A 17,139-nucleotide genomic window follows, 5' to 3' on the forward strand; every position below is an offset into this window, starting at 1 on the left:
TCAGCCGATTGGTTCTTCCAGTCTTGGTCGTTTCGCCAGAAGTGGCAGGTTTTTCTGTCAACAAAACTGATTTTTTTTAGTGGGGGTTTTTGACCTTTACTGCTAAAAAAAGAAAGCCTGTTCACTTGCTTGCCCTCTAGTTTTCTCCCTAAGTCAGTATGGTTGCCAGATAAACAGAAGGTATATGACACCATATGAAAACCTGAAAATGTGGTCCAGATACCCTCAGTTCACGTGTAATCCAGTATTATACTTTCTAGGTTGTCACTCAGGGAAGGGGGTTGTAGCCTATTGGATTTAAGGAAACGTTCCCTAGAAATTCAAACAACTTGGGCAAGATAATGTATGTGTTTCTTTTGCTAAAGTGTTATTATAGCAGTAGTGGCTAGGTGGCTAATGACAGAAACATGACGGCACAAATCATAAACCCGAGGGGCTGCTAGCGCTACGTAAGCGATTCCTAGCAGGCTACACACATTTAAAAGAATTATTTACATTATGCACAGGCAAGATCGCCACAATATTATTATTGTTATGATTATTATTATTAGTGTAGTGGCGGTTAGCCACCATAGCTTGTTTATAGTTAAGATGTGCATTTAATGTGTGTTCATGTGCAGCAGTTATTGGGCACCATGAGCCAATATTTGCATAAGGGCAGCTGGACATAAAAATTGTGCCGGCGCTCACAGCCAGTTCTGCCAAGTTTGTGTGTGCTGTTTGTTGTACTTACTTGCGCAATGGTTCAGTTTAGAAATCCGCCTGGTCTGTCCCTCACTGAAATCACTACATTGGTCTCACCAATGGGTCTTCAAATTGAGGAACTTCCATGCCGGCCAGAGAGATGGCCAGAGGGAATGGGTGAGTGGAAAAAGACAACAGCATTGATAACCACCCGACGGAGAAAAGGGGCTAGTGGCTCAGCGGGTGTAGAAGGCTGGCAGCTCGGTGATACTGAGTAAAAGTTCCACGAGCATAAAATTCAATTTATGCCTGCTGCCTGCTACGGTAAGTGCAGCGCTCAAAGCATAGCAAGCGGAACAACCAAAGAATGAGCGAGATCGAATGAACCGTTCTCTCTAACTATAGGACGTCAATGGATCAACCAATGAATGAGCGTGATCGAATGAACCGGTGTCTCGTACTATAGGACGTCAATGAATGAGCATGTTGAATTGGACTTGACTTCAGACAGACAGCCTGCACTCACTGAACGAGATCGAATGAACCGTTCTCTCAAACTATAGGACGTCAACGAATGAGCGAGTTGAAACAGACTTGAGTCGAGACAGGCAGCCTGCACTCACTGAATGAGATCAAATGAACCGTTCTCTCAAACTAGGACGTCTACTACTTGCCCCTCAAAAAGAACAAGTCGTTGGTCTGTCACATTTCTGTAACATCGAATTGAGCTTACATAGCCTACCTACATACAAGTAGGATGCAGAATCAATGTATTAAAATTAATATTTTATCTTTATTAATGTGAACTTATACATGATGAATGGTAATGCATTGAAGAGAAGTTTGGTGGGGCGTGCAGCACTAATTGTCGAACGTCCATGTATTATAACGGAGTGTCACAGAGAAACTGACGCCATTTTTTAGAAAAAGTATCAAAACTGGAGAGGTTCGATACATTTACATGTATCAACTCGAAGGAACCGATACTGTGCAAAGAATCGGTCCACCCACAACTACGCAATAACACAGCATAACAGATCAGAGAAACTGTATTTCTTTTCTTCCGCCAATATACTACAAGGTCCAGATGCCTCTTTATTGGAACGTACGCCTTTTATTTTTCATCAGCGAAGTTACTGGCTCCAGTCAGCGCAACAAGGTCTTTCCCATGCAGAACCAGCTCTCGCATGGTGTGAATTCACCCTTAGTTCAACTGCTGTTAAGCGCAGTTTACAACTACAACTTGAACATTTTTATCACCTGTAAAGACATTGATTCTGCAATATCAGTCTTAATCTTGCTGCACCTTGGACTCTGGGAAAGTGGGCAGCACAAACTAGTAGATACAGTATGAAACTTGAATGAAAGGCTATTGGTGGCGATGACTGATGAGGTCTCGGTTGTGTATAGTTGCATCTGAAGAAAAATATGTTTTCAATGTACAAAAATTCCAAGTTACTCACACATACAAAGCACTATAAATCATTAACACTTGCAAAATGTAGGCCTGCCAGTAAAAGTACTGATATCAAAATTAGGCCAAGTTACATTAAACAATATTGGCTATTTTAGCGAACACAAATTAAACATGCTGTATTCCAAAGCAATGCTACTACCCAATGTTTCCTAAATTATTTCAAGTAACTTGGCCTTGTGTTTTTTGTTCTTAACATCTCAACACACTGTGGTCATTCAAACTTTTTAATTTTACATCAAAGTATTACATAATGGCCGCATGGAAGAACACATCATTTTAATGAATGTTTTAAACAACTGATGAACACTTGAACACCAGAAAGGATATGTTTATACTTGCTTGTCAAGTTAATTTTACAAAATGTACAAGCGCTTCAACATCTGCAACATTTGTGATTGTAAAATATTCTTCATACTGTACTTACATACATACATACAATACTTCATTATCCCCATGACAGCATGTTCATAACTGCATATAATATTCACATTTACAACCGTATTACTTTTGGTTTTACAATTTTACAATGCAATTATGTCCTGCAACATCGTGTCATTTTAATGCTTTTGCACAATGTGATGAATGATTATGTTTAAAAACATGTTGGTTGGAAGCGGAGTGCAATGTACAGTAGGTGGAGCCACTCAAGCGAACAAGTGAAATGAATAAATCAACTGAGAAAACAAATCATTGCTCCTGAGTCAGTAAAAAGTGTCATTCAATTCAAACGAATTGTTCGCAAACTGCACACCACTACCTGTCACACTGCCCCTCTGCTAGTAGGTACTGCCACCATTGCAAGCATGCTGTGCTGAGAGAGGATTGGAAGAGGGAACAAGAGTGCCCCCGAGCCTCAGTCCCCTCCTGAACGAGTAGCTGCTGCCAGCCCCGCCCCGTCATAGATTATATGCAGCCTGCTCGGCTCCTGCAGGCTCAGGGAGAGAACCCAAAAGATGCTCCAGTGGGTGCTGTAGGGGTGGCAGACTGTTGTGTTTTGTCTGTCTGCTTTCTCTACAGTGATGAAGGCGTTGGTGAGCCAGTAGAACTGCCTGATGCTGCACCAGGGTCTCCTGTACTGGAGGTGGAGGGACCCCCGACTATCTTCAGCTCATGGTGCCACACTGACTCCCGTCCAGAGTGCTGCAGTGTGTTCCTGAGGCACCTGGAGTTGACCACTTTAAGGTGAACAAGACCCTGCATTGGCTCCAAAAACAGTTCTTCTCGGGCTGAGGTAGGAGAGACGTGGACAGCTACTGCCACTACTGTGACATCTGCACAGCCAAGAAGGGGCTGGGGGACAGGGTGAGGGCACTGCTCCAGCAGCTGTGCGGTGGGGTGCCTATCGAGAGAGTTATAGTGGACGTCCTGGGGCTGTTTCCACTCACTGACGGGGAACCACGATGTGCTGGTGGCCATGGACTACTCTACGAAGTGGCTGGAAGCATACGTGGTTCCCTCTCAGGAAGCAGCAGTGATGGCAGAGTGTCCGGTGGCCGCCATGTCCTGCCGGTTTGGAGGGACCAAGAATTGCACTCCGACCAGAGGAGAAACTTTGAACAATAGCTCTTTGTCAAGGTCTGCCATCTCCTCAGTGTAAGGAAAGCCACACCACCCTGCTGTACCTCCAGGCTAGTATAGCAGTTTAACCGCAAGCTAGCCACCCAGTTGGCCCTGCTCACCTCACACCACCATCATGACTGGGACCTGCACCTGCTCCTGGTCCTCCTGGCAACCAAACACTTCCTAGGCAAAGCAATAACAAAACAAATAACAAAAAAAAAACACAAAAGATCATCGGTATTATTTAAAAACTTACTTAGCGACTTTAAATAGTAAAATTATTGTGGTTATTTTCAGTTTAATTCGTTCAAAATCAAAACACGACTTGCAAGAAAACATCAGTAGGTAGCTAACAAGCAAAGCTAGCCTTACAATCAAGGTTATTTGATGCTTACAATCCTACTCAAGTTAGCTAGCAATGCATTTATTACTTTCTAGCCAGATTGCCAGGTTAAAATTAACTGGCAATTCCTTATGAGAATGAATTATTTTCCACCACGTAAGTAATTCAGTTCATGTAAACCTAACGTTCATACACACTCCTCTCTTGAGCGTCTAGCAGCGATTATAGCCTAACTATCGAGATTCTAAGTAACTGGAGATAAAACTTTTTTGTAGGCTACTCCATGTATATCATAAACCCTTGAATATAAAAATGACTCATTGAAATCGGTTGAGAAATGTAAACGTTATAGTGCTTTTTATCCAGAAAAACTGCAGCTCTCCCGTTTACTTCTATTTGTTTTCAGGCCAGTCTTGCCTGGACCAATATGGCGGCCATGTTGACGTATCGCAGCAAGGGGCCGAAGTGGCCAATGCGGCGACTATGTTCAAACCCCAACCACATTTTCCATGACACTTATTTGTTATAAGTGACACCATATCTGAAGAGTGGAGGGTCCAAGGTTTTCAAAACACCCCCATGTCATTGAGACAACGTGTCCAGGGGAAGCAGCACAGCATGATATCTGTTATGGTATCAGAAAGCAATTGGGATTTAATTGAATGAAATTCGCCTATGTACTGCATGTTCAAACCCCAGCCACATTTTCTATGACGCTTATTTGATATGTGACACCATATCTGAAGAGTGGAGGGTCCAAGGTTTTCAAAACACCCCCATATCATTGAGACAACATGTCCAGGGGAGGCAGCAGAGCATGATATATCATATGCTATCAGAAAGCAATTGGGACTTAATTTAATTAAATTTGCCTATGTACTGCATGTTCAAACCCCAGCCACATTTTCTATGACACTTATTTGATATAAGTGACACCATATCTGAAGAGTGGAGGGTCCAAGGTTTTCAAAACACTCCCATATCACTGAGACAACATGTCCAGGGGAGGTAGCAGAGCCTGATATACACGATCCATTGACCTATACTACTATCATTGGCTGCCACCTCCCCTCCGTACAAGGCATCTACCACACACGATGCCTTAGGACAGCACGGAAAATCATAAAAGACTACAGCCACCCAGGCTATGGTCTGTTCTCGCTGCTGCCGTCTGGTAGACGTTACCGGAGCATCCCGGCACGGACTACCAGACTCACAAACAGTTTTTTCCCCCAGGCCATCAGGCTTCTCAACCAGAAACATTAATCTCAGTGATCACATTGATCTCCTCAATGTATGCTCTAGCCACTTTCTATGTACTCAATATAAATTACCAAAAATGTAATTTACATATTCATCGGCACTTTATATTTACAATTACACACTATATTTATAATATTTAATACTCTTATTCCTATTGTCAGTATTCCCCATCTTTACAGGCTTTGGTACTGCTCTTTCTGCTATGTATATTTTTGATATTTTTGCTATTCTTGTTATATTTTTGCTTACTACGTAGTTGTTGCTTGCCATGTCCTAAGAATTTCATTGTTCAGAATGACCCTGTGTTATACTGTGCACTTGATAAATAAAACACTTTGACTTTGACTATGTATGCGTAATTTCAAGCAAAATAATAAATTTTCCATATTTTCCTGAATTTGTTGTAATTTCTATACAACAAATAACTGTTAAAAACTATAACCCACACTTGGTAACAAGTTGGATTGCCTCCTCCACTTTGTTCTAGGTACCCAACCGCAGAAAAAGACGAATCTGTTTTTTTATTTTATTTTTTTATCCGGCTGGTTTTTATGCGGGGTGGATCAGACTCTGTTACGTCTATCTGCCAGTCAAATTGACCACGGAAGAACACGAGGAAGTAAAAACGGAGGCGTGAGACCCTGACTATAAACGTAATGTAGGCTACTGATAACACTAGAGTAAGTTAAATGTTTTGAAATGCTATTATAAGTTTGTATTTGTGTAATCTGCTACGAAAATGTGTCGTTAAAACTGGAATTTCTAATAAATCTTGTAATTTGTAATTTCGATTGTTCCAGAAGATGAAATTCTACATCAAAGCAGCGCTAGCTAACGTTAGCTAACCTAGAACCGTCACACCCCGTATGCGAAATGCAGATTGCAAGTTGTTGGTAGAATAGATTTTTGCTAAAGGAAAATAGGTGCTGCTTAATGTATGTGCTATTTGCCATATTAACTAACATTGTGTGTTTATGAATCATTTTATGTTATAGTCAACGTTTGAACCTACCAGCTGTCTAGCTAGTGTGGCATAATACTAAGTTAGCCAACTAGCTACGATTAGCCGGGATAGTAGGCTATAGCTAGCTGACGATAGCTGAGCGTTTCGTTGCTAGGCTGTTTTGGTTGTTGACCGCCTACAAACGAAGGTCAATATCATTTAACATTGCGGTGTGAAAGTGACTATAACATAGCGTTAACCAGCAACGTTGCGACGTTTTTTTCCCTCCAGTGATCTGCTGTATTGATGGTCTTTTGCATGCGTTTCTGGTTTTCTGTTTCGTGTATTTTGGTTGTTCGACAATGTGCATACACATAATGTCGTGTACATGTTACATTACATTTAATCTGATTTCATTTAGTAGACTCTTATCCAGAACGACTTGCATAATCACATACAAAGAGGTTTCAAAGAGCTGGTACGAGATCATCACGTTCACAGAAAACCTAACCCCTTATTCAAATCATTGCCTCTTGTGAGTCCGCTGTTGGGAACAGAAACCTTGCATGATTGCTTGCCATTAAATTGCGGTGAATTATGTGTCTCTGGTATGGTTTAGTTGTTGTGACTTCTAGACAAAAACAGTCTTTCTCTTGGAGGCAGGGACTTTATAGACTGTCATGCAGAGTTGCTTTTTTGATTTACATGCTCAACGCAGTTAAGCAAAGTTGTTTGAATGAGGAGTTAAGTTTGTCACCCTGTTCCAATAAACCATGTAGCCTATTGTTTACTGTCTATTGCATGTTATAATTTTGCTCTGTTGCAAGTTTGGCTGGGGCCGGGCGATATACTGTAATGCTAATTATCAAATTCAATAATTGTTAATGCCACATTGTATGGTTGGGTATCGTATAGATTTTATTGATTCCAGTTACGATTCCATTTGTGCTTATCGAATCCGATTCTTACCGAATCCTGGTTCTTGTCATATTGTTTGAGTACGAAAAGAAACCTAAATGTGTTGTGCCCGAAAGCACCTTTTTTCAGCAGATTTAAGGTGCCATGAAAAGTAAATAGTCACTTATGTAAAAAAAGAAAAAGAAAAATTAAAATAGAGACAGTGTATAATGCGCCACATCCATGATGGGCTCCATGGAGTAATTAGGAGTTGGTGGATTATCAAGATTATTAAAATGCCAATATGTCGTTGTGTGGTGGGCTGCACAAAAAAACAAGGACAAGAACCCAGATTTGAAGTTATCTGTGCTTCTGTGCAAAATGCTGCTTTTAACTAACTTTGTAATGATAGCTGCTTTTAACTAACGTTAACTTTAGTTAAATGCAGTTATTATAGCTAATAACTTTAGTTAAAAGCATATAAATCATCATAATAATATTAGCAAGCTAATTGTTTCTTTAGGATGTGATGTGATTTGTACGTAGAGTTCATTTTGCTAGCTATGCAGTTATTTGTGACATCACATCCTTAAAAAAAGAATTAAAACATACTCTTTCTAACACAGCTTCTTAGCTACAGCTAATGAAAGTTATAAGTACGTACTAGGGACAAAATGGGTAATTACTACAAAAATAGATGTGGCTTGATTCAGAGTTTTCCAGGTTTCCCCTCCACTTTTTTCTCATTATTAGCTCGGTCTTTTTGCACAGGCGGGCATAAAACTTAAAAAGTGGGTTCTTGGCTTTGTTATTTGTACAGCCTACCATACAACAATGTTTTGGAAATTTTATAATCTTCATAATCCACCAACTGCTAATACCAACTATATGGAGCACAATGGATAGCATCCCCCATCATGGGGGTGTGGCCTATTACAGGCGCATTGATGCATACGTATTACGTAACCAGCAACGTAGGCATAAGTGCAGTAGGTCCTAGCAGTTGATTAAAATTATTTGAATTTCACTCATTTTCTCTTTAATTATACCTGATGTGGTAGTAAATAACCAAACTTCAGAGGCCGCGTGAGGTTCTTCCGGCAAAAAACATCACCTGTGTTATCTATTGGTAGTCTTGTCCAACATTCAGTAGAGAATGGTGGTGACATTTTTTTTCTCTGGAAGCATTTCAGCAAACCTCTTAAGTTTGGTTGTTTTAAACCACATCAGGTATATTTAAAGCGAAAAAGACAACAAGAAAGGTAATGCACGACATGGTGGCAATGACCGATGTTGCATTTAATAATTATTTTTATGCTATATCACCCAGCCTGAAGTTTGGCCAACCAAGAGAACAATGTGGGGTCTTATGATATCTGTGTATGGTTGCCTAATATTAAGAGATTTAGCCTACATTGCAATGACTGTTGTTTTCTTAATTTTTTGCTTGAACAATTATTATAGCTGCAGAAAAACAAGAGCATACCCAACCCAATGAAAGCTAAAAATCACTAACCTTTCCTGTTTACCTTATTCCTTCTTGTTTCTTGTTCATTTTTTGCACATTTTTGCTTTTAGAGCCATGTCATCCAAAGTGGGAGTCAATGGTGAAATTGAAAAGAGAGCAGCTATGACAACTGAGACCTCCTTGGCAACAAATATAGGGGAAACTATCAAGAACAATGAAGAACAGGTGGAATTTAACTCCAGTAATGACATAACAGCCTCCGACACAAATACTGTAGCCGCAAGTAACCTAGCTCTACTGAAAGCCCACTCTTTGGATGTTAAATTTGAAGTGGGGGAAGAATATGACATCATTGAAACAATAGGAACAGGGGCCTATGGTGTTGTGTCTTCAGCAAGGAGGCGGGACAATGGTAAGGCTTCTTTTGATAATTAATATGAGAATATATTCAGGTAATAGGCTATTAACCCACCTGATTATTCTATAGTGAAACTAATAAGCTCATAATATTTCTTTATGTGCCTTAGGGCAGCGGGTGGCGATAAAGAAGATTCCAAATGCCTTTGACGTGGTGACTAATGCCAAACGCACGTTACGAGAACTTAAGATTCTCAAACATTTCAAACATGACAATATTATTGCCATTAAAGACATCCTTCAACCTGCTTTGCCTCACTCTGCATTCAAATCTGTGTAAGTTTGTGTGCTAATATACAGATGTTCCATATACTGCAGTGTATGAATGTATGTAAACACTGAACAGTGAACAAGCTGGCAATTGATCCTTTTCAATATGTCTTTCTCTCTCATCTTCAGATATGTGGTTTTGGATCTGATGGAGAGTGACCTCCATCAGATCATCCACTCCCGTCAACCACTCACCCCTGAGCACACTCGCTACTTCCTCTACCAACTTCTGCGAGGACTTAAATACATCCACTCCGCTAACGTCATTCACCGTGACCTCAAGCCCTCCAACCTGCTGGTCAATGAGAACTGCGAGTTGAAGATTGGGGACTTTGGGATGGCCCGGGGGCTCAGCTCACATCCGGAAGAGTCAAGGTCATTCATGACCGAATACGTGGCAACCCGGTGGTACAGGGCCCCGGAGCTCATGCTGTTCTTGCACCACTACAGCTTAGCTATCGACATGTGGTCGGTGGGATGCATCTTTGCCGAGATGCTGGGGAGGAAGCAGCTGTTCCCCGGGAAGCATTACGTGCATCAGCTGCAACTCATTCTGCATATTTTAGGTACTCCTCCTGAGGGGGTGATTGGGGCTATTGGAGCGGACAGGGTGCGTTCCTATGTACAGAGCCTGCCAACCCGTAGTCCCATCCCCCTCACCTCTCTGTACCCCCTGGCTGAACCATCCGCCCTGGACTTGCTGGCAGCGATGCTGCGTTTTGACCCTCGTGAAAGAATCAGTGTGACCCAGGCGCTGGCACACCCCTACCTCGCCAAATACCATGATCCTGATGATGAGCCCATCTGCGTACCAGCTTTTGATTTTGAGTTTGATAAGCTGTCACTTAGCAGGGAGCAAATTAAAGAGGCAATTTTGGGGGAGATACAAGATTTTCACCAGAGGAAGCAAGGGAACAGGCGGAAGATTCAGTTCAAGCCACTTCAAAGGCAGAGTAACCAGTGTAGTTTGGCTAATAACGTATTAACCACAACACCGATTCAGCAATTACAGCTGCAGAAATTGCCAAATCAAGAATTTCAACAGAAACAGGATAACATTATTGATAAACCAACCCAAGCTGCCCAAACTGCCTTCATAAGTGGGATCCCACACCTCTGCAAACAGGACCCTCCATTGCCTCTCCATACCCAAACAGAAAGCTGCCAAGATGTGGATATGCCCAGTGCCAACTCTGAAAATGGTCATCCTGAGACTATTGACTTGACAACTCCAGTTTCTACACAAGCTACCCCTCTGCCTAATATTGGAGAAAGCTTAAAGATGGAGGGGCCATCGTCTAACCAGAGGCCCATCACACCAGTAACTCAAATTCATTCCCTCGCTCTAGCTTCCACTCTGCCCTCCACCTCATCTCAAACCCCATCCTCGTTTTCCCTGCCTGGTCCCTCTCTCTCACTGTCTCAGTCACAAGCACAGTCTCTCTCTCAGTCCTTATCTCGTTCACTGGCTAAAGGGGGCCGAGTTGGAACAGGAGAAGCAACCCGAAAAGAAGGTGCCATTTCAGATGATACCAAAGCAGCCCTAAAAGCAGCCTTGCTGAAATCAGCTCTCAGACAAAGAACAAGAGGTCTGTTTTAGTAACAATTCTGTGTCTTTTTGTATTTATGTTGCTTGTGCATTGGTGCTGTACTGATCTTTTTGTCATGTTTTTTAGATGGAGGCTCAGCAGGGCTGAGCATGGAAATTGTGGGAGCAGGGGGGCTAGCATCCTCTCTCCCCTCTTCCCTCCCCCCTCCGGAACTGCGGCGTCCAGTCACAGCCCAGGAACGACAGAGAGAAAGGGAAGAGAAGAGGAGGAGGAGACAGGAACGAGCTAGAGAACGAGAGAGGAAGATGAAGGAGAAGGAGAAAAGAGAAGGGAAGGAGTCTCTTAGAGGTGTGGTGTTGAGCGATAATGACAAGTCCCTGCTGGAACGCTGGAGACGGATGATGGACAGCCAGGCTGATAAATCTCAGCAGGTTTTAGATGACAGTCGGACTAAAGACAGTAAAGCTGTGTCCCTTAATGTGAATTCAACCAGGCAGACCCAGGTAGTGATGGAAAAGGGGCACCCCTTGACAAATATTGAGGTCAGGCAAGATAATAAAGAAGTATGTGAGCATCACATAGATAAACAACAAAAAGGACAGCAAGTAAAAGAACAACAGCTGGTTACCCAGTCAAACCAAAATTTGCCTGGATTCTATCAACAACCCAGTTCACCTGTTTCACTACCCTTTTCACTGACATTGGTACAGGACGGGAGCAGGGACATAGTTAGTGGAGGGGTGGACACGTTGGATGACTCTGCATTTGCCAAAAACAGGACTCACAAGCAACAGGCAGAATTTGGAGGGAGGAACATACACGGTACACCAGAGAACTGGACTCGTCGAGAGAGTGGGGTTGCAGCAGTGTTGCCCCAACAAGTACATGTAGTACTGAGCAGTACCGGCATTGCCCCACCAAGTACAAGTAGCGAATACGCTTCTCAGTCAGGTTTCCCACAGCCTCAACTTCTAGCAATGGGACCTTATATGTGTAAATCCACTGTTTTCTCACAAGGGGAAGGCCTTAGAGTTGAAACCAATGGAAATGCAAGAATGGGGCACCAGAACAACAGTGACTCCCTCCAAGTGCCAGACTCCGCCAGTGAGGTCAGAAACATTGACAAGATCTTTCCCTCTTTAAGCGAGCAGCCCTGTACTCTCCCACGGAGTCCCCAGCCTGGGCCGTCACTGAGCTCACAGCCCAGCCAGGAGCTTTCTCTCTCTGAGCAGCCAGGGAGCAGCAGCGTCCCTGACATTCACACGGTGACTTTGCAGCTGTCCAAGTCACAGGTTTGTCCGTGTGCTGTCTGATTATGTCCGTTTAGTGAAGCTCAGTAGATACGGGATCATGTTGCAGATTTGTTGCCAAATGGAGTAATACCCAGTGTTATTTTTGCCCTTCGTGAAGAACCTGTGTGTTGTTTGCTAATCCTGTCTGGGATTTAAGATTAAAAGAATATCAGTGACGATATTTAAATTATATGTTACATAAAATGAGACGTATAACCAGTATGGAACTAGTCAAATGCCTGACTTGCACAACTTTCAGGTGATTGTACCTCACCAAACTCTCGTCTTTACACTGGGGGTGGACTCACACATTAAATGTACTCTGCACTGATACACAATCACCTCACTTGAATGAAGGGTAGGTAGGCATGTCACCAGTATAGCTGCCGTGGTCTCAACAAACTAAAACCTCTGCAGCCATTCATCAGTACATATCACCCTGTTAGGTAACTGATCAATCCTTTCTTAAGGTGCATTCTGTTGTAGGCTACACTAATTTTTCATGTTAGTATTTACACAGTGGTATATTCTATAACACTGCTAGTGTATAAAGGTTTATGCTGTAACTCTTAATCTAAGTGTATTTGTACATATTACAAATCTTCAAAGTGATGTCCTCCTGTTCCATGCTAGGTGGAAGATGTTTTGCCCCCAGTTTTTTCAATGACCCCCAAAGGAAGTGGTGCAGGATACGGGGTGGGGTTTGACCTGGATGATCTCCTCGCTCAGTCCTTCACGGACCTCCAGCACTCAGACCTCAGGGATGGGTGAGTATGCATTACTCTTAAACCAAAAACATGAGAATTGGCCTGGAATTCATTGTCAGTGTAGAGGTTACTGCATAAACGTCTTATTTTTTCCATTTAGTCACAGTGACTCCGCCCCCCTCTCAGCCTCTTTGCTTTCTGATTGGCTTGAAGTCCACCGAATGACCCCAGCAGACTTGGAATCACTTCAGCAGGAATTGCAGCTTGGGTCTCCCATGATCCTTTCGGATACACCCACCCCTCCTGATACATAACTGTCTTTCTGTGAAACAAAGGGCTGTGAATGTAGTCTCATTGATTATGAATACTGGATTGATTTATTACTGAATAACTGAGTTGCTTGATTTAAAAAAATTAAAAAAAAGAAAACGCTAAGTTTAGTAATAGTCAATAGTGATTATTATTGCTATTAGACATTTGATTTTTGTACATCTATTACAGACATTGTATTCTTTTTTAAATAAAAAGAATAGACTTGGTGTTGGTAGTTGAATAACCATGAGGCAGAAAAATACACTAACAGAAAATGGATAGGTAAATGGAGTGTTATCACACCATATGACCCTTTATCAGCTGGCTTGGTACCAACTTGCGTATGCACACACTTGTGAACATGGTTTACCGTAAGTGAAAATCACACTAATAAAAATATTTTCATGACAAAAATGTTAAATATTTATTACTCATTCACATAAGAAAAACATTTTTAAAAGGTAATATTGCAATGTTTAGAAATTGCTGTGCTTTTATGAGATAAAAAGACATGATAAAAATCAAGACTACATTTGTTAGATCTGTTAGACCAAATCTACATTGCTCTTTCTTAAGTATACTGAAAGCATGGAATCACTGCATATTAGGCGTTCATCTAATGTCTAAAGGGGCACAAATTATTTGCAGACTTAAGCATATGAAATTAAATCAGACTGCATTTTTGTAAAGAGCAGTATAGCAGTGATGTACACATTTTAAATATGCTGTGTATTTAGTGCTACAGATTTACCTCGCAGCATATATTTGCAGGAATATATTGTGAAACATGCAACAGAAAACCCTGTGACAAGTGATGAACTAGAGAAATAACAAGAGGAAGTAGTATTAGCCAGTGAAGTGTGATTGTGTCTGTGAAGGAAACTATAGGCACACGGATCACCATGTATAAGGCTGTGCTGTTGATTTACATTCTGTCAGCTTCCTGGCAGTCATGAATTTGTTCCTTATTCCAGCATCCTCTTCAGTCAGGTCACAGAAACTACAAGCAGCAGAATGATGTCCATCCCATTGCAGTATTCTCGTCTGTCACAGTGCAGTGCACTTAACTTTGTGAGGGTGTATAATGTGGGGTCCAAAGGACCTATCTCAGCATTAGCACTACCAGCAAAGAGGTCAGGACATTGGTCAGCACTACCATATAATTTGCACAGTTTTTAGGTGCCTGGCCAAACAGTTGAGCCTCTGGCACCGTGGTTTTGATGAGGTCAATAAAAGCAGACACCCTCGCGTACACACCTGGCCGGTTTGCCTGGGCGCAACCCAGGCCAAAGCTCACAATCCCAGCTTGCACCCAAGTCCCATTCACCATGGGACAAACAAGCGGTCCCCCAGAGTCCCCCTGGGAGAGGAAGTAAAGAGAGTGAAATTTAGTATTTTATGTGCACCACTCAGGTGTATAAATACAATCACTATAACATTTAGAAGAGACAGGTGAAGAACCTTATAAATTAATGACAAAGCATATCTTTATGTTCCAACTGGTTAACCTTCAGATGCGCAGCTAATCCCTTCATACATCAAAACTTCACAGAAAAATATGTAGCTGTTTAGGAAAACAGATACATTAAAACAACAAGATGTTGGGGGCTGCTAGGGGGACTCATTCTGTCATGGCACCACACTGTGGTGCATGGATGAGATTCATAGTCTTGGATCGAATTTGGACCGTGGCAGAGCCAACTGTGGCTGGTAGGTCCATAGGGTGACATGCTATCAGCAATTGCATCTCCCAGGGTATGGGAGGGTTCGATCGGTCACTCTAGTTGACCCCCCACTCACCCAAACAAAGAATGAGTGATGTAGAATGCATTACATTCAATAGGCATGCACAATATGTAGGCTGATGGTCACAGTACAACTAAGGTTGTTGATACCTGGCAAGAATCTTTGCCTCCTTCTTGGAAACCAGCACAGATCATATCAGATAAGATGTCCACAGTTTCACTAGGTTGAATCTGGTACATCTCCTGACAGGATGCCTGTCCAATGATTGGTACTTGCAGTTGTTGAAGGGTGCCTATACCTGGCAGAGAAACTTGGGGGAAAAAAGTGGGAATGTAGGAATGATTACAGCAATGAAAGGACATAATTACATATTTAGAAGAAGGCTGTATAAACTGGTGGTTATTTAAAAACATCAGATAAATCTAGAGATTCAACAAGTGTGTTTACTTGTTTATTCATACACGCCTCGCGAGAGAAAATCTATCCATCGCCGATAATCAGTGTAAATCTGTTTCACTCGTGTATTTCCAACTGCCTTTTCTTAAAAGATAACCCTACCACCCTTTCCTTTCATCCTTTAGCATATCCCTGATGCATTTGTTGCATTCATACCACCATAGTTCAAATTATGTCTATGTGTAGGATGTTCCAGGTTTGATCTAACCTCAGTTGGCTTTCATTCAAGTTCTTTTATCACTCACCGCCATCCTGGATATGCCCCCAGCCAGTGACATAGCACTGCATGCCACTTGGGAACAAGGTACCAGCCTCAGGAAGGCAAATGGGCTGGATGTGGTCTGACCAGGTGACTGGGCTGGATAGGCGAACTAGAGCCACATCATTGCCCTGCTGGGAGTCGGAATAGCCGGGCGGCACAACCACCTGACTCACACTACTGGAAACTTCAAACTGATTAAAGTCATTGAGCTGGTAGCGGCCCATGTAGAGTACATAGGATGACACATCAGAGGGGCTATAGAAAAACAGGATATTTTAGGATCAAATTAGTAAGGAATGTGTATGGGGAAAAAAATACATTTGCTTACATAGAAAGAAGAAAGATACATACTCTGGAAAGCAGTGAGCAGCAGAAAGCACCCACTCTTGAGTGAGGAGCGACCCTCCACACACGTGGCCATGCTTGGTATCCTGAACATCCACCTGCCATGGCCAGGCTCCTTCGATTGCATCAATTCCCCCGACAATTCGGTTTTCCAAGAGGGGTCGACCACACACTGCACACGAAAATGAAATATTAGAATTACAAGATTATAATACAACATTTAGATTGAACATGCTACAACTAACAATGTAATGTTAATTACCTTGTGCAGCACATGTGTGCAGACCTATGAGAAACATGAGAAAATAAAGGTTATGTATCATGGCACATTACACTTTCAGTATAGTTCCAATAGCACCATCCTCATGACACTGTTATTCTGGAGCAGGATATGGGTTTCCTCAGTAAACTGGGAAGCTAGGAATTTCTATGGGGAAAGGTAGGCCAGAGTTGATTTGTATTATGGTTGTCTTCTTTGTTCCACCCATATCTCCGCGCTAGATTCACCAGTATGTATAAATAAATAAATAATACGCATTTTATTTTTCACTGTTAGATCTGTAGCCGATAGCCCTTTAGCAACAGGCAATGCAGAACAATCTGACTTGCGTTGGAGCTTCCATCAAACTAGGAGTTTGATGATGCGGTCATTCAAGTTCAAAGTAATAACGAGTCGACTCACCTAGACTTACTGCCCAGAGAAGTATCACACGTAAGTCCAGATCCAACATCCTTTTCGGAAGATAAGGACATGTTTAACAGGAGAAATCCATAGAAAAGCTTAAACACATCCATCGCTACAACCTATGCCTTTATTCTTGGAACGACACGTCGGCTAGTTATTAGAGTATATTCGAAACAATACCTGTGGGAAGCAAAAGGCCGGCCGTTTCTTCCGAACGTGGACTCCTCCCGTCAGCTCAGCCGAATATAAATCTAGAAGTGTGTCGAGTATTTCACTTCATCAAATCAGGCACCTGCGCTGCACCTGTAACAGCCGTGTTTTACGAACTTCACAAAAATACCACAAAATGATTTTCGACTTAAGAGTAATCTATCTGACACTAACACTTTCGAGTATCTTTTTTTAACATCGAGTAATCTGCTCAATAGAAAATTAGCGGAAAATACTAAAGGAATGTGGTTA

At 42.1% G+C, this 17,139-nt stretch overlaps 2 protein-coding genes across 3 annotated transcripts; one reads left to right on the forward strand and one right to left on the reverse strand.

The window, feature by feature from the left end:
• The first annotated feature begins 5,916 nt into the window (after window positions 1–5,916).
• Window positions 5,917–13,445, forward strand: mapk7 (mitogen-activated protein kinase 7). Of its 2 annotated transcripts, XM_035403953.1 has the most exons (7): window positions 5,917–6,007; window positions 8,746–9,047; window positions 9,163–9,328; window positions 9,452–10,911; window positions 10,999–12,164; window positions 12,798–12,931; window positions 13,032–13,445. In XM_035403953.1, the coding sequence occupies exons 2-7, from the start codon at window positions 8,750–8,752 to the stop codon at window positions 13,183–13,185; spliced, it is 3,378 nt and encodes a 1,125-aa protein (XP_035259844.1). In that variant the 5' UTR covers window positions 5,917–6,007; window positions 8,746–8,749; the 3' UTR covers window positions 13,186–13,445. The 2 variants fall into 2 exon arrangements, with proteins under 2 accessions (XP_035259844.1, XP_035259845.1); XM_035403954.1 differs by lacking the exons at window positions 5,917–6,007; window positions 9,163–9,328 and having other exon boundaries at window positions 8,919–9,047.
• A 137-nt stretch (window positions 13,446–13,582) lies between these two features.
• Window positions 13,583–17,139, reverse strand: zgc:92313 (uncharacterized protein LOC436869 homolog). Its single transcript, XM_035404054.1, has 7 exons — window positions 16,858–17,139; window positions 16,675–16,724; window positions 16,255–16,278; window positions 15,999–16,164; window positions 15,631–15,902; window positions 15,079–15,239; window positions 13,583–14,543 (listed from the first exon to the last, which is right to left on the reverse strand). Exons 2-7 carry the CDS (start codon window positions 16,721–16,723, stop codon window positions 14,286–14,288), a joined length of 930 nt encoding a protein of 309 aa, XP_035259945.1. The 5' UTR covers window position 16,724; window positions 16,858–17,139; the 3' UTR covers window positions 13,583–14,285.

The sequence above is a fragment of the Anguilla anguilla genome, chromosome 2, assembly GCF_013347855.1.
Source record: "Anguilla anguilla isolate fAngAng1 chromosome 2, fAngAng1.pri, whole genome shotgun sequence".
Classification (NCBI taxonomy): domain Eukaryota; kingdom Metazoa; phylum Chordata; class Actinopteri; order Anguilliformes; family Anguillidae; genus Anguilla; species Anguilla anguilla.